This window comes from Carcharhinus amblyrhynchos, chromosome 30 (assembly GCF_965287045.1).
Source record: "Carcharhinus amblyrhynchos chromosome 30, sCarAmb.v2.hapA, whole genome shotgun sequence".
NCBI lineage: Eukaryota > Metazoa > Chordata > Chondrichthyes > Carcharhiniformes > Carcharhinidae > Carcharhinus > Carcharhinus amblyrhynchos.
In genome coordinates, this window is record NC_137353.1 from 2,743,443 (window position 1) to 2,761,789 (window position 18,347).

General features: G+C 42.1%; 1 protein-coding gene across 1 annotated transcript in view; it reads left to right on the forward strand.

Moving 5' to 3' along the window:
- Positions 1–18,347, forward strand: part of cfap74 (cilia and flagella associated protein 74) — a 210,440-nt gene that overhangs the window by 109,819 nt on the left and 82,274 nt on the right. The window contains exons 22-25 of the mRNA XM_080215220.1: positions 1,884–2,012; positions 10,275–10,362; positions 15,186–15,359; positions 18,068–18,201. Of these exons, the coding sequence (XP_080071346.1) occupies positions 1,884–2,012; positions 10,275–10,362; positions 15,186–15,359; positions 18,068–18,201 (525 nt within the window). The remainder of the gene's footprint in view (positions 1–1,883; positions 2,013–10,274; positions 10,363–15,185; positions 15,360–18,067; positions 18,202–18,347) is intronic.

Consider the following 18,347-nt stretch of genomic DNA (forward strand, 5'->3'; position numbering starts at 1 on the left):
GTGGAGGGGAGTCGATGGGCTGAGTGGCCTAATTCTGTCCCTATGTCTTAAGATCTAACCCTGCATCCCGAACTTTTTGATAGCCCTGGTCAAGGTAAAATTTGATGTAGTTCCCAGTCCAGGCATACAGGGCTTCTGTGACCTGCTTGACACAGATGTGATGACTGACTGGAAGATGTCTCTGCTCGGGGTCTGGAAGGAGCCAGTCGCATTAAAGTTCAGAGTGGCCGTCAGTTTTACAGAATGGGTTCCCCCTCACCTCCCACCCCTAGGTCAGGCCCTGCAAAAGGTGGCACAGGTGTTGCACTGTCTCTTTTCAGACATGGAGTCGTCGGCGGCACATGGTGTCCGACATCTGTTGGAATAACACTCGTGCACAGAACTGCCGGGGTGTCTGCTCCCTCCTTTTCCTGCGCCTCCCCCCCCCCCTCCATTCTGGGTGAATAGCGTCTCACTCCTGCCTCTGGTGGTCGTCTCCCTCCTGCAAGTAGTAAGGCCTGGGCCTCCTGTGTCTGCAATTCTTCCTCCAGCTCCTCATTCTTAGCTCTAGCAACAAGATCGATTGGTTGCATCGCAAAAGCCATCTTGTCACTTTGAAGGTTGTGGGGGGATGATGGAGAGGAACACATGTAGAGGTTAAGGAATGCTGCTTGCCCCTAGCACAATAACCACCACTGTCCATATCCCCCAATTCCCCCAGCCACATTCTCCCCATAATTACAGCACCACCCCGCCCCCCCCCCCCCCCCCCCCACCCCTGCCATTCCCCAGCCACATACTCCCCTCAATCGCAGCTCCTTGCAAAGTTGAGAGGCTGCAGCAGTGTAATTTGCAAGGACTTTGTACACATTCTTCAGCTGGGAATGAGCTGAGTGCACTAGGGCCCAGCAGCACCACAAGACCCGAGTTCAGAGCTGACACCCAGGTCCTTGCTGCAAGTAAGCAACAGCAACCCCCCCACCCCATTCGCAGAGCCGCCACCGAGCTGAGAAAGAAAACGGCTACAACAAAAGTACACCTGTGAGCAGCAGAGAGCTGTAGGACGCTATGCACTTATCTCTTCACTAACCCTCACTGATGGAGTGCCCGAATCGTACTTCCATGGAGCATGTCTGTTTTGCGCTGATTCCGGATTGATGAACGCAGTAGTAAAGGGGAAAGTGCCAGTAAAGATGCAGCCCATTATTTCATTCATATTAAATGCAGCCCATTAATTCAATTTAAATGCATTCAAATACATTTAAATGGCTGTCGCATCTGTTTCGGGCGCGGTCCCAATTGCGGCCATTTTCAGGCCTTGGTAAATGGGGACCGGGGCAGAGGTGGGCGCGGATCATGCTACTCGCCTTACGCCTGATTTTACCAAGTTTTTGTGCCTGAAAATGGGCGCAACTTGATGGTAAAATCAGGCCCGAAGTTTTTTAAGCCTTGTAAGTGATATTTCCTACATCCAAAAGAATTGACTCAAACTCCCTATTGGCTTACCTAGTTAGAGAAATGCCTGGAGAGGATCTAAGCTGCATACAACAGGAAGGTTCCACGTTTCTTAAATATGTTCTTTTAAACTTGTTTCTTTTGCCTGTGAGAAGCACCACAGAGATTGACGTGTACATGATGAATTGTCCTACTTGATCATCAGATGTGCCTGTTCCTATTGTGTTTGGTATCAAATTGCAATAAAAATAACTTCATATCTTTCTTTTCCTCCTCGTATTCATTTTCCTTCCCCTCTTCTTAGGTCCTTCTCCCAGTGCTTTATTCCCTGACTCAGGAATGAAACAAATAACCTGCTGCCTAAGCCACTGTGTAACTGGCCCTTGAAGCTGCATGAGTAGAACTCAACTCATTTGATTTCTCCTTTGATTTCTGCTTTATTCCATCAGGGCAAGCACAGCACTTCAGTTAAAATTTGAAGTGTGTGAAGAGTTGAGAAATCACTTGGAACTTCTACCAAAAACTGGCTATATCCAAGCACATTCCAAATTTAGTTTTCAACTCAAATTTTTGCCCAGGTAAGTGCTTCATTACCACATTGATGAACACAAAGTTAGCAGGTGGGACTTGTTCGGGCAGGATGGGGTTGGTCTGAATCGTGCTGGGACCAGAGTGCTGGCGAATCGAGTAAAGAGAACTGTAGACAGGGCTTTAAACTAATTAGGGGGGGGGAGGGTGCGAGGGTAGGTGATGTTAGGAGGTCTACAGTTAAGGATAGGGTACAGGTAAGGGAAGAGGCTGAGGATGTCCCAAGTGGTGGCGTTACGGCAAATAGGGTCCAGAAGAAGGCTGGGATGAAAGCGCTTTATCTGAATGCACGAAGCATTCGGAATAAAGTGGATGAGCTGGTGGCGCAGATCGACACAAATGGATACGATCTGGTGGCCATTACAGAGACGTGGCTGCAAGGTGACAGGGACTGGGAGATGAATGTACAGGGCTATCAAGTGTTTAGGAAGGATAGGCAGGAGGAAAGAGGGGGTGGCGTAGCTCTGCTGATTAAGGACAGCATCAAGGTGGTAGCAAGGGATGATATCGGAGCCAAAGAGCAGAAAGTGGAATCGTTGTGGGTGGAGATTAGGAACAGCAAAGGGAGGAAGACGCTGGTGGGTGTCGTCTATAGGCCCCCGAATAATGATCTGGAGGTGGGGCGGGCTGTTAACGCGCAAATAAGTGCGGCGTGCAGGAATGGGACGGCAGTAGTTATGGGGGATTTCAATCTGCATATTGATTGGTCGACCCATGTTGGACGAGGTGGGCTCGAGGAGGAGTTCTTGGAATGCTGCCGGGATAGTTTCCTGGAACAGTGTGTGTTGGAGCCGACGAGGGAGCGAGCTATCTTGGATCTGGTGCTATGTAATGAGGCGGGTAGAATTAGGGACCTTGAGGTGAAGGATCCTCTTGGAGAGAGTGATCATTGTATGGTGGAGTTTCTGTTGCAGATGGAGGAGGAGAAAGTGGGTTCCCGGACACGTGTCCTTTGTTTGAATAGAGGGGAGTATGGTAGGATGAGAGAAGAATTGGCGAATGTGGACTGGGGGAGTGCGTTGGAAGGTAGGTCTGCTGAGGAGCAGTGGAGGATCTTTAAGGAGATCTTTCTTGGTGCTCAGCAGAAATTTATTCCGATGGTCAAAAAGGACAGTAGGAAGAGAGGTAATAAGCCGTGGATAACGAAGGAGGTGAAGGAAAGTGTTAAATTAAAAGCGGAGGAATTTAGAGTAGCTAAGAGCAGTGGGCGAGAAGAGGATTGGGAAAGGTTTAAATGTCAACAAAGATTGACAAAAAAGTTGATAAAGGAGGGTAGAAGAAGCTATGAAGCTGGGCTAGCACTTAATATAAAAAAGGATAGCAAGAGTTTTTATAAATATATAAAAAGGAAGAGGCTGGCTAGGGTGAACGTTGGTCCCTTAGCGGATGAGAAAGGGGACCTAGTGGTAGGGGATGGGGATATGGCTAAGGTCTTGAATAACTTTTTTGTTTCTGTCTTCACGGAGGAGGACGTGAATAATTTGCCGGGTGTTAGCGATGGAAAGGTGGTAGGACTGGAGGGTCTTAATGACATTACTGTTACTAGAGAGGTGGTGCGCGACAGACTGGAGGGGCTGATTGTGGACAAGTCCCCAGGACCGGATGGAATGCATCCGAGGGTTCTGAAAGAAATGGCGGAGGTGATAGTGGATGCCTTGGTGGTTATTTTCCAGACGTCGCTGGATTCCGGGGAAGTGCCGGAGGATTGGAAAACGGCTAATGTTACGCCGTTGTTTAAGAAGGGTGCCAGGCAAAAGGCGGGGAATTACAGGCCGGTTAGTTTAACGTCTGTGGTAGGTAAAATGTTAGAATCCGTCATTAAGGAGGAAATTGCGAGGCATCTTGAAGGGAATTGCTTGATAGAGCAGACGCAACACGGTTTCATTAAAGGGAAGTCGTGTCTGACAAATTTACTGGAGTTCTATGAGGATGTGTCTAGGGCGGTGGATAGAGGAGAGCCGGTGGATGTGGTCTTTCTGGATTTTCAGAAGGCGTTTGATAAGGTACCTCACAAGAGGTTACTGCAGAAGGTCAGAGGACATGGAGTTGGGGGTAGGGTGTTAGCGTGGATAGAGGATTGGTTGTCAAATAGGAGGCAGAGAGTGGGGGTCAATGGGTGCTATTCGGATTGGCGGTTGGTGACTAGTGGAGTGCCCCAGGGGTCGGTGCTGGGGCCTCAGCTATTTACCATTTATATAGATGATCTGGAGGAGGGAACCGAGTGTAGGGTGTCGAAATTTGCTGATGACACCAAGATTGGGGGAAAGGCAAATTGTGCGGAGGGTGTGGAGAGTCTGCAGAAGGATCTAGATAGGCTGGGCGAATGGGCCAGGAAATGGCAAATGGAATTTAATGTTGGCAAGTGTGAGGTGGTCCACTTTGGTAGGAAGAATGGTAGGAAGGACTATTACTTACGTGGCGAAAAACTGCAGCAGGCGACAGTGCAGAGGGACCTCGGGGTCCTTGTGCATGAGTCGCAAAAACCCAGCCTGCAGGTGCAGCAGGTGGTCAGGAAGGCGAATGGGATGCTGGCCTTCATAGCGAGGGGGATTGAATATAAAAGTAGGGAGGTCTTGCTGCGGCTGTATAGGGCATTGGTGAGGCCGCAGCTGGAGTACTGTGTGCAGTTTTGGGCGCCGCACCTGCGCAAGGATATTTTGGCCTTGGAGGGAGTGCAGAGGAGGTTTACTAGGCTGATACCGGAGTTGAGGGGGTTGAGCTATGAGGAGAGGCTGAATAAACTAGGCTTGTACTCGTTAGAGTTTAGAAGAATGAGGGGAGATCTCATTGAGACGTATAAGATGATGAATGGGATGGATAGGATAGAGGTGGAAAGACTCTTCCCGCTCAAAAAAGACAGTAGGACTAGGGGGCACAGCCTCAAGATAAAGGGGGGGCAGTTCAGAACGGAGTTGAGGAGGAACTTCTTCACTCAAAGGGTGGTGAATCTCTGGAATTCTCTGCCCGTTGAAGTGGTGGAGGCTGCCTCGCTAAATATTTTTAAGAAGCGGGTTGATGGGTTTTTGATAAGAGAGGGGATTAAGGGTTATGGGGAGAGGGCGGGAAAGTGGAACTGAGCCACGACAGATCAGCCATGATCTTATTGAATGGCGGGGCAGGCTCGAAGGGCCAGATGGCCTACTCCTGCTCCTATTTCTTATGTTCTTATGTTCTTATGTAAAACAGATGTTTAAAAATAACTGTACTTAGGGTTCTGCAGTATCAATATTGCCAATAAATTGGGGGCAGTGCAACAACTTGCATTTGTGCATATATTAGATCTTTGAGCATAGAAAACCTCCAGGCAGAGAGAAATAAAATGAAGTCTGAAAAAGAATACAGAAGTTGATTGGTGTCTCGGTGCAAGAGTTAGGGGCTGAGACCAAAGGTCTAACCACAAAGATGAGTTTGAAAAGGTGGAAATGTATTGGAGTGCAGAAGAGGTTTGGAGGAATTGCAGAGGGGGCACTCACTCAGTTTTCTATGGTGGAGTAGTAGTGGGAGAACATAGAAAAGCGAAGTCAGAGGCCAGGAGGGTACATAGGAAGGCATAAAATTAGATGAGATAGGGTTGAGTGAACTCATAAATGGACAAGTGTCACTTGTAAATCTGTGTATTTAACCACAGAAATACAAGCTCACAAGTTGTGCCCCATGTCATCATAAATTGGTATGATCACAATTTTGGCATTATTTTATTGTGATACTCAGTGTCTTTCATGTGCTAATGCAAAAAAAGACATGTTGACAGCAGAAAAAGTCAAAAAGAAACTAATCCCTTTAAGAAGGGATTATATTATAACTCCATTATATTGTAACTCTGGATTGTGCCATGTGAATGTTAATGCACTGGCTGAGTAAAGACATCTTCCCATAACTGGTCCGTCAAGTTTATTTCTGCTTTTCTGGCAACTAGTTTCATTCCAGCACAGAAATTAATTTTATTGTTTTCTCCTGGTAAGTGGCCTTCAGTTTAAATACTGAGTGATACTATATGTTAAAGTAGCATTTCAGAGAAATACAGGAGCTGAATCCATATTGTAACTAGGCATAAACTGAAAGCAAAAACCTGCAGTTCACCCAATGCGGCAAGAGAGGATTAATTTTTAGCACCAATGGTATTAGTTTAAGTTTGAGTTTAAAAATTGGCAAGTCATGTTGCAGCTTTATAGAGCTGCACTTGGAATATAGTGTTCAATTCTGGTCGCCGCACTACCAGAAGGATGGGGAGGTTTTGGAGAGAGTACAGAAAAGATTTACCAGGATGTTGCCTGGTACGGAGGGCATTAACTATGAGGAGAGGTTGGAGAAACTTGGTTTGTTTTCACTGGAATGACAGAATTTGAGGGGCAACCTGATAAAAATCTACAAGATTATGAGAGACATGGACATAGTGGATAGTCAGAAGCTTTTTCCCAAGGTGGAAGAGTCAACTACAAGGGGGCACAGGTTTATGGTGCGAGGACAAGGTTTAAAGGAGATGTACGAGGCAGATTTTTTACACAGAGGGTGGTGGGTGCCTGGAACTTGTTGCTGGGGGAGGTAGTAGAAACGGATACAATGGTGACTTTTAGGGACGTCTCAACAAATACGTGACTAGTATGGGAATAGAGGGATATGGTCCCCAGAAGGTTTTAGTTAAGTTGGGCAGCATGGTGAGTGCAAGCTTGATCTCATTGAGACGGAAAAGATGATGAATGGGATGGATAGGATAGAGGTGGAGAGACTCTTCCCGCTCAGAAAGGATAGTAGGACTAGGGGGCATAGCCTCAAGATAAAGGGGGGTGCGGTTTAGAACAGAGTTGAGGAGGAACTTCTTCACTCAAAGGGTGGTGAATCTCTGGAATTCTCTGCCCGTTGAAGTGGTGGAGGCTGCCTCGCTAAATATTTTTAAGACGCGGGTTGATGGGTTTTTGATGAGAGAGGGGATTAAGGGTTATGGGGAGAGGGCGGGAATGTGGAACTGAGCCACGACAGATCAGCCATGATCCTATTGAATGGCGGGGCAGGCTCGAAGGGCTAGTTGGCCTACTCCTGCTCCTATTTCTTATGTTCTTATGTTGGAGGGCCGAAGGGCCTGTTCCTGTGCTGTAATTTTCTTTGTTCTTTGTTCTTTACTTCTGAATACTTTGGTGACCTTTCAAGCAAGAGAATATTGTGAAATTTTATTATCAAGTTTCTCGGTGAAGTACAGCACATCAGATCATATTTCAGTAATTGTTAAACCAGGGGGTAAAATCTAATACTATCTCATTGTATTTACGCAACTGTATAAAATCTTCAGTGAACTGACCACTGAAGATTGCATTCTGGAGTCCAGCTGGCAATTTACTGATTTCAAAACCAAGAGACATGCAATCGGTTTCTGTCACTTGCCAGATTAACAATGTTTTTCCCAGATAAGTCATTCCCTTTATGTTAAGGTGAGCAAAATTTTATTTTATTGATTTATCATAAGCATTGAGTCCAGCACTTAATGTGGAGGAGATGGACATAAATGCAAGATAAAATTCTAACTTTTTTTTACTGATATGTATTAAATGATATAATGATGACATACTGAAGTGTATGAACTCATAGCTGACTGAGAAATAAGCAAATGAACAACAAGGGGCAGCAAAAAAGACTGGGAGGATAAGCATTAAAGAGTGAGTTGTGTAGACATGTATATAATGTTGAATTATTTTCTTTCATGTATCAGAGCATGAAAATAGTTTATTGTAGCATACAAATATACCAACATGTGAACAAGGAGCAGGAGTAGGCCATTCAGCCCCTCGAGCCTGCACAGCTGTTTGATAAGATCATGGCTGATCTGACAGTAACCACAAATCTACACTATTCCCAATAATCTTTCATCCCCACCCCTTACTTACCAATAATCTATTCACGTCTACCTTAAAAATATTCAACGACCCTGTTTCCACATCATTTTCAGGAAGAGTGTTCCAGAGACCCACAACCCCCCGAGTGAAAATGTTTCTCCTTCCCTCCATTTTAATTTTTTTTTAAACAATGACCCCTAGTTCTCAATTATCCCACAAGAAGAAACATCTTTTCCACATCCAGTATTCCTTTTGTGTTTCAACCGAGCCCTGACAATTTTCATGTTTTGTTCACATAGTTTTGCCTGAAAGAAAAACAGATGAAAGACAAAGACAAAAAAGGGAAAAGAAAAAGAATCACTTCTACACAGTAATGTGGGTGTCGCTTTGTGGGTTCAATGTATGGAGCAGTAGATCATTTCTAGATTTTAGAAACACTGTAAATTTCACTGGACATCATAGCTTTAGTTTGGGGTAGTTTATTTTATATACAAAATTAGTTAGAATACAAAAGTAACTAAACAAAATGCTTAATGTAAATTTATCTTGGGGTTATAACCAATAATTATCATTTCTCTTAAGACCTTGCTTTGAAATGAGAGATTAGAACGAAGCTTTGATCAGTAATATGGTGGAAAATTATTAAGCAGCTTTAAACATCAAGCTGATATAGCTTGCCTACCATGCAAAGAAATTACAATGTCAAGCTTTTAAAGATTTATTGCACAACTGAGCCATCATTTGTGTTGCTTTCAGAATTGTGAATAGTCCTGTAGCTTGTGAAATGCAATCTGTGCTATTCATGCACGTTAATGTTTCAGTCAGAGATCATGGCCTGAGCACTTTCACTTGTGGAAAAGCAACATATAATTTGAAAATGATCTTTCCAAAGACAATTCAAAGTTTTCATAATGTTTATATTTTTGCAATGTTAAAAAGACAAAAAATGTATCAGAATTAGATTCAGATTATTCTCCCACAAGAGGAAACATCCTCTCCACATTCAGCCTGTCAGGATCCTTCAGAATCTTGTGTTTCGATCAAACCCTGACCTTTTTCATGCTACATTCACACTTTTCAGCTTATTAACTGAGGGCTGCTTAGGAGCTTCCATTTAGAATTGTTTTTAGTATTGCTATTTTCACTACAATATCAGAGACAACAGTATATAGGTTTACACCTCCACTTTTAGACTGCATATATAGAATAAATATTAGGTTCCATAATCTTAAGTAAGCCCTTCCTCTCTCCCACAACTAATAGTAATCCCAAAATGCTTTACAGAGGGGAAAATGACCAGAACAAGAAGTAGAGAGGTGGCTGTAAACAAGAATGACGGATAGATTTTGAGAAAGCTTGTGCCTGCCATCAAACCCGCCAATTCTCTCCTCAGTTGCTGAGGTATGCAGTTTTAGGCAGGAAATGAGCTCAATGGCTCTGATATTGACCGGGGGAGGTTTTCCTTATGTAGATAAAGAAAAAGCAGGTGATTGATACTGAAACCTTAGGCACATCCAGTATGAGGCCATTCCATCATTCACTGTCTCTCCTATATATCTCGCTTTATGTACTGGCAACATTTGGAGGAATTGAGTGGAACAAAGCCCCGGCTCAGGTAATGGTTTTACTCTCCCATCACCTATTACATTGGTGCATCAATGTTGAATGCTACAGGTGAGGAGGTAGGGTAGCACATTGTGGTCAGAGTCACTAAGTATATAATTGGCGACATTCATAATGATGCAGTGGTCAGAGCAGAATTAGTATAACTCACCAGAAAAGTAGAGAAAATTTACTTTTCTTTCCCCATCCACCTTCTCACTAACATTCCCCCCGTTTCACTTTTAATTTAGAAATATAGATGTTAAGTGACTTAAATTGCTGGAGCTAATTGACACAGTGTATAGAGTATGCAGTGCTTTAAACCATATTGGTAAAATGCCAGGAAATTGAAAATAGAGGAGCTTTAGCCCTTCCCCACACATGGGAGCCATTACCTGTTTTGCACCAGCACAACTGTCCTGGTCATTGTGTTATTTTCCCCTATTTCTAAAATAATATATTTATTGTTCACTATGATTGCAGCATGTACAGACAGGGGCTTTTTTTTTGGGACACCACTCACTTCCATGCTGCATTTTCCTGTTTGTTACATTAGTTGGATTTGAATGGCAATAGTTAGATAGCATTCCATTCTTTTTCTGATTTTACAGTTTAATCAATTATCAATTTAACAATTAAAACACTAAAAGCAAAGTTAAACAAAATTATAATCATGTTCACATACTTGAGAAGCAGACTGTAAATTTAGAAATATTCTTTGTAGATTAGAAATGCACAGAAAATTATTTTGAGGATTGTCTGATGTCGCCCACGTTTTTTTTTGAGAGGAATAACAGTAATCCAAAATTGTGTAATCTATTTCAGGCAATCTTTACCACACGATGCTAGACGGTATTTTAACGAGAAAACAAGAGTCTTGGAGGCTCCAATGAGCATATTGGTGGCAAATCAGGTTACGATATATTTTTAGTAATATGATAAGGCACCGTCCATCTGATGTTTAAGTGTTTACTCTGGTCAATGAAATATTTAAGGTTAGAAATACGTTTGATCAAGTATTGTATATGTATCTAAAACGACTTAATGGCCCATTCACACTGTTTTACAATTTTAGCTGATGTTACTACTGGACAGTCAGGTCCCGGCTTGATAGATCGTAACATTTATGTTTTTGTTTAGAGACGGAGATAAACAGTCACAGGACTGCTGATTAGTTTTTAATAAAAGAATTAAACAAGAAAAGATGAACCATAACACACTGCATCTTTGCCTCACCTCTTTCTGTACAAATGTACACAGATCTGTAAATGAAGGGCTTAATAAACACATAAGCTGCTATGAGAAAAATCATAGCTGTTTGTTAAAGCAAACCCAGATAAGCGTGAAGGCTAGCTTACAAGGGAGGCAACCCCAGAATATAGTTTTGTTTATCTAACAGAAACTGTTAGGCGCAGAGAATTCATTAAATCAGACATCTGGACTTGGGTAATTGATATCTACAAACCTAGACACAAGCTGGGATGTTAAGGATAACTTGTAACATGATAAGTTAGGTCAACTAACATGATCAAACCTTCATGCTGATTGGATATTATAATTAAGCAGGCATGCAATGTTTGTGATTGGTTTTAACATTCGTACCTTATGCATGATATAACCTCAATCAATAGTTATGACTGGATAGAGCTAGCTCTTATACTTTGATTGGTATATGTTAATTACTTGTAATTGAATCTGGAAATATATATGCTTGTGTAAACCTGTATTCTGGATTCTGGATGCCCATTAGTTGACGTTCCAGAGTCCTTGCTGTAGCTCAAATATTAAATGGATGCTTGAAAAACTCTGGGGCTTGGTCTGGCAATTTCAAAGGAGCAAATTTATATTAAGTTAAAAGGCTAAACACCAAACAGTCAGGATAACACAAGTTGCAAAATAGATCTTATACTCTAATATTCTCGGTAAAGACACAGACCATATAAACCAATAGGCCAATTCCTTCATCAGGGATCCACTTCCAGGATTTCAATCTCTCCTTTCAGTATTCCTCTGCCTTGGATTGCCACATGCATTCAAACTTCCATATGATCTCTCAAGTACCCAGCCATGTCAACAGAATACTATTGCTTCACAAACTGTATTAAAATGTCACCAAACTTTTGATGTCTGGCTTTTCATGTAGCTGACTTTAAATCTGGTTCTTGCAGCTGTCTCTTTAAATCAGAGCACTGTCTCTCCTTTTTTTGAACAGGACTTTGTTCAACTTCTTATTCTTTGTTCCTTTTACTAAACTGTCTTCCTGAGACATAAGGCGTAATTTTTCCACCTGTTCATGCCATGCTCCCGCTGCAGTGAAGTCAGAAAATTTGTCAGCCAGCCAAATTTCCATCCGGTGCGGCGGGATGGGAAAATCCCACTGCTGTGAACAGTGGTAAGATTCTAGCCATGCTTTTGTTCCAACTCACTGTTTTTTGGACTTTTGCTCTTTTGGAAAGTCTGCCTTGTGCAGCTTCACCTGGGATTAGTTTAAAACAAACTTACAAATTCTTTCTGTCCTCGGGTGACCTCTGATTGCTAAGCAGCAACCTAGTTTTTCTTTAAGCACTGTTTGTATTCAAATCATAAACTCTTATTACCATACGGGCATCTGAACCAAACTAAAGGCATTATCTTGAACCCTTTTAAATTCAGGAACAAAAAACTAAATTCACTTAAAGCTGTATCTTATTTTCTAATGCCCACAAAAACAAACACAGGTTACTTAAAACTACTTCTATTTCCTGAAACTGCAACTGCAACATCTTTGCAAAGCAATTATAGTTTTCCACTGGCCCTAAGCTCATAAAGCAGGTTTCAAGCTCTAAATTGACTCTGAAGTGAAGCAGACCTAGACTGCTTCCTCCAGAGAGATGCCCTCCATCATATTCCATGGTTTGGCAACATGTATGCTGCAACTGCAACATTTGATGTGGAGCAAAACATGTATTCATCATAGAATTACATACTAACAACAACATGGAAACAAATCTTTTGCCCCAACTGTAAAGAATTAATTTCAGAAGCAAACATGATGCTGATGTAACAATGGTGTCAGGTCACTTGACTGATCATACTTTTGGGAGACTAGGCAATTGTCTAAGCCCCCCAAACAAAACACCAGGCAGCACATGAGCAATACTCCTACCCCCATGTGCCCAACATGTTTAAATACCATGCTATCCCCTGTCTAATTTTTACTTAAAGGTTGATCTAAGGGTAGACTTTCAACCTGCCACCTGGGTGCAAATTGCCCATTAATTTCCATCAACTAAAAATCAGATGAATTCTGCAGAGGACAAGCAAACTACTCCCCTGTACGCTACCCAAGTAATGAAGACAAAGATCTATCTGTGGCCTCTGCTTCAGACAATAGCTCCCACAGTGCATTCAACTACTTTTGTATATTCATTCTTGGGATTTGAGCGTCGCTGTAAGGTCAGCATTTATTGCCCATCCCTAATTGCCTTCAAGAAAGTGATGGTGAGCTGCCTTCTTGAACCAGTGCAGACCATAGTGGTATAGTGACATCCGCCGTGCTGTTCGGAAGGGAGTTTCAGGATTTTGCCCGAGTGACTCTAAGTTCAAATAATGTGTGGCTTGGAGGGCAGGTTGCAGTGGTGTTGTTCCCATCCACCTGCTGTGCTTGGCCTTCTAGGTGGTAGAGATCATGGATTTGGAGGTTACTGTTGAAGGAGCCTTGGCAAGTTGCTATGCAAACAGTTTTTTTTTGCTTTCTGTTCTCTTTCAATTACTTTTGTATCTTTGTACCATCACTCTAAGCTCCTCAAACATTGCAAACCATCAGTTTCTATCTACCCAGTTCCACCTGTTTATAATCTGATAAACCTCTCTCGGATCATTTCTGCTTCCAGATGATAGCACCCCACTTCCTGGAGTTTTCCTTTATATTTATATTTCCTCATTTGAATTAGACAATTAATTGCATTGTGGGTCTCTTTTGCCTCAAATCATAGAAACATAGAAAATAGGCCATTCAGCCCTTTGAGCCTGCTCTGCACCATTCATTATGATCATGGCTGATCATCAGATTCAATATCCTGATCCTGCCTTTCCTCCATATTCCTTGGTCCCTTTAATCCCAAGAGCAAGATCTAATTTCTTTATGAAATCACACAACCACTGAACTACTTTCTGTAGTAGTGAATTCCGCATATTCACCAACCTCTGGGTGAAGAGATTTCTCCTCACCTCAGTTCTAAAAGGTTTACCCCTCATCCTCAAACTATGAGCCCCTAGTTCTGGACACCCCACCTTCAGGAACATTCTTTCTGAATCTACCTTGTCTAACCCTGTTAGAATTTTATAAGTCTCTATGAGATCCCCTCTCATTCTTCTAAACTCCAGTGAATATAATCCTAACCGATTTAGTTCTCCTCATGACATTCCTGCCTTCCCAGGAATCAGTCCAGTAAACCTTCGCTGCACTTCCTCTATACAAAGGACATCCTTCTTCAGATAAGGACGCCAAAACCTTCCACCCTGCACAATTGCAGCAAAACATCCCCTCAAATCCTCTTGCTATAAAAGCCAACATCATTTGCCTTCCTTACTGCCTGCTGTACCTGCGCACTTACTTTCAGTGACTGATGCATGAGGACTCCAAGGTCTCGTTGAGTATCCATCTCTCTCAATTTACACATTCAAATAATAATTTTCCTTCCTATTATTGCTGCTGCTGTGGATAAGCTCACATTTATCTATATTATACTGCATTTGCCATGCATATGCCCACGCACTCATCCTGTTCAAATCATGCTGAAGCATCTCTGTATCGTTTTTCTTACAGCGTGGAGTCTAAAACTGCACCCAGTATTTTAACTGTAACTAGCAAAGGTTCACACAGATTCACAATTACAACACAATTATTCTTAACATAAAAATTTTGTGTGCTAGTGCTCTGCTTGTAATATTATTGAACTTGACAACATAGGATGCCATTCAGCCCTGTGCTGAGCCCTCTAGAAGAACTATAACTCGTTCCCCATGCCCTTTCATACATTCCTTTATAAATATTATCCATTGCCTTTTTAAAATCTATGAAGAGCTTTGTTTTTACAACTGGTTCTAGTAGGGCATTCTCCCTCAACATTCCTCTATAAATAAAAGTTTTTTTTGTGTTCCATAATTGTTGACTTACCAATCTGTGCAAATAGATTTCCTTTATTTAGCTTAACAAGGCACTTCACAATTTTGAACTTCTTTATCAGTTCACCTGCTAATTTTGCTCTGCACTGCTGGAAAGAACCTTAGTTTCTCTGCACTTCATCACCAGAACTTTTTATTACTGTTTGAATGCTTGCTGCAAACAATTTGTGTTATATTTCTGTCCCTTTGTTGAGATAGCCAAATCAAAATGAATTGTTTTTGTACATCATGCATTTGGTATTTACTGTGAAAAGCAAAAAAATCCCATTTCTATGTTGGCAAAAGGGGAGTTTTTTTTTAATTATATTTTTTAAATAGAAGATTAACTAAGTAGATTAACATCTGCCCTAGAAACCGCCCATTGAATCTCAGGCCTTTTCAGTTTGATTGAGCATTAACTAATGACTGAACTTCTGAAACAAAAATGTGACATTTATAAATTTTTCTCTCTCTCATTTTCCCTTGTTCTCTGGAGTTTCTTGATTGTCCTTTTTTTTAAATACATAATTTAACACACTTGTACATGATTCTACTCAAAAGACATTCACCAGGTTTTGTCTCTTTCTTTAGACTAAAACAATTCCTTTCACGGTTCACGCCATAGTCACCAGTTCAGACTTTGAGATTGATCAGCAGATGATTGACTTTGGTTATTGTTCAATCTATGAGTCTGTGTGGACCACTATCAAACTCACAAATAAATCCATCCTGAGCCAGGGCTATGGATTTGTGGATGTTCCAGAGGTAAGAGAGACATTATTGAATTTCTGTCCTATTGAGATATTTATCGATAAGGAAATCACAATACAGGATAAAATACTACTCACTTTACTGCCTGCTGTACCTGCACACTTACCTTCAGCCACTGATGCACGAGGAGTCCAAGGTCTCATTGAGTATCCACCTCCCTCAATTTACATCCATTCAAATAATAATTTGCCCTCCTATTGTTGCCACTGCTGTGGATAAGCTCACATTTATCTACCTTATACTGCATTGTTTGGGAGAATTTTTGATGTGATTTTTGATTTATTATTGTCACATGTATTAACATGAAAAGTTATTGTTTCTTGTGCGCTATACAGACAAAACGTATCATTCATAGAGAAGGAAACGAGAGTGCAGAATGTAATGTTACAGTCATAGCTAAGGTGTAGAGAAAGATCAACTTAATGCAAGATAAGTCCATTCAAAAGTCTGACAGCAGCAGGGAAGAAGCTGTTCTTGAGTCGGTTGGTACGTGACCTCAGACTTTTGAATCTTTTTCCTGACAGAAGAAGGTGTACGTGGGGTCCTTAATTATGCTGGCACTAACTGAATTGTTTATTCAGAGAACCAGTGCAGACACCATGAGCTTTTGCATCTGTTTATTAAATATGGAAGGCAGGTGGCCTCCTCCGGCCTTGGTTCCTCATGCTGACTTGGTGGCAAAGTCTCAATAGCTTTCATGAACAGATTACTGGTTAAAATTACACTTGTGTGTTAATGATGTCGTTGCAGTCTGATCGGCAGTTTTAAAGGAAGGCTTCCTTTGGGCATTTCTTTGTCCTGTTCAGAAGAAAAGGTTGAGCTCGAAACCTGCAGGAAGACTAAGTTGTTAAACAGTAGTTGTTTCCCAAAACACACCAGAAGAAAAACCAGCAAGCTGTGAAGGCAATCACAAGCCCTTACTTTATTGCTGGCACCCAAACTTTCAGCTTCCCTATGGCACACCCAGCACAATGTGCATTTGTGCTGCAGATGCCACCAAACTATTTAAATAACCTTTGAACACTCTGGCAAATCTGAAAGATAATGTTTCTGATGGTGGTGGTGCAATATCAGCCCCATTCGTACTGAGCAGTAACCTAAGCACAGGCTGCTTTGGTCTGTGTGTGGGAGGAAATGTCCAGAATTTTCTGGCCATTCACACCCCGCTGTCTTTGTGAGGAAGGGCAGAGAATCTCCGTTCACTGCAGCAGGTACAGAGAATGCCACTGACATGAACAGCTGGAAAATTCCAGCCAATATTTTTCCTTCTTAGCATCAAAAAGCACAGATCTATTGTAACTGATATCAGGGCTCCATGTTGTAGACGTCGAGGCAGATTCTCCCATCCTGATGCACGCATTTTTTGGCGTGTCGGGTTGGGAGATGCGCGTGTCGGCCATTTTGCAGGATTCGCGCATGCATTCCTGACACAACCGGAGAGCAGGCGCAGTCGGAACATGCTGGAAACTGGCGGGAAGAGAGGTAAGTGATTTAAATCTGTTTTTAATCTTACTTAACTGACATTATCGGGCCCGGCACAGAATTCTCTGGGCCCGATAGCATCTCGCACCCCACCAGGACTATTTCGCTCTAGCGGGGATTTAGAGTAGCTCCCTATTTGCGGGGAACTGGCGGGAGACCCCCAGAGGGAGTGGGGTAAAGGGAGGCAATCGGGTGGATGGTGGGGGTTGGTGCCCTCTGGGGATGGGCACCCTGGCAGTACCCCAATGGTGGGGGAGTCCAGAACCAGGGGTCACAGTCTGAGGATTCAGGGTAGACGAGTTAGGATAGAGGTGAGGAGACATTTCTTCACCCAAAGAGTGGTGAGCCTGTGGAATTCATTACCACAGGAAATAGTTGATACCAAAACATTCAATGTATTCAAGAGACGACAGGACATAGCACTCGGGGCGAATGGGATCAAAGGTTATGGGATAAAAGTATGGGATTAGGCTACTGAGTTGGATGATCAGCCATGATTATAATTAATGGTGGAGCAGGCTCGAAGGGCCTCCTCATGCTCCTATCTTCTATGTTTCTATAACTGTTCATAATTTGCAGCAGTTTTCCATATTGATCAATAACAGTACAGTTTTTATTCAGTTGTGGGACATCGTGGGAAATGCTTGCCAGCATTTATTGCCCATTCCTAATTGCCCTTGTTCAGAGGGCAGAGGAGAGATAACCACATTGCTGTAGCTTTGGAGTCACGTTTAGTCCAGACCAGGTAAGGGCAGCAAATTTCCTTCCATAAAGGACATTAATGAACCAGATGGGTTTTTCTGACAATCAACAATGTTTTCATCGTCATCAGCAGATTCTTAATTCCAGATTTCTTTCTTAATTGAATTCAAATCCCACCATCTGTGGTAGTGGGATTCGACACCGGGTCCCCAGAACTTTAGCTGTGTTTCTGGGTTAATAGTCAAGTGATAATGTCACTAGCCCATTATTTCCCACTAGTGTTTCACACAGGAGTTGCATTAGTGCATGTGTTTATGTGTTGGTGCCTGAGACACTAATCTCAATATCTTAATTCTTAAACATGACTTCACATTTGTAAAGGTGCAGAGGTGCAAAATACCACAAAATTAATGCATTTAAGGTTGTCACAGATTGCAGTCTTCAGTTCACAGTGAATTTTAAAATTAAGCGCAGTGAAATTCGAAGCTTGATTACTCTTTTTTTTCTGTTCTTTACAGTATGTAGACGTGCAACCTAATCATGGTTTCGGTGTACTTTTACCTCTGGAGACTCTGAATATTGACATCTTTTTCAAAGCCAAAGAAGCCAGAGAGTATACTTTTGAGCTAATTTGCAAGTCTGAAATTAACAGGTAACCAAACAAAGCTTCTGCTTTTAACTCGGACTGGTTTTTAAAAAAATGTTAGCTAAAATATGTTATATTTTGTGGAATTGCTGAGATATTTTGTATTTTATGCTCTATAAGGGAGCATAAAATGTCTCTTTCTGAACTATAGT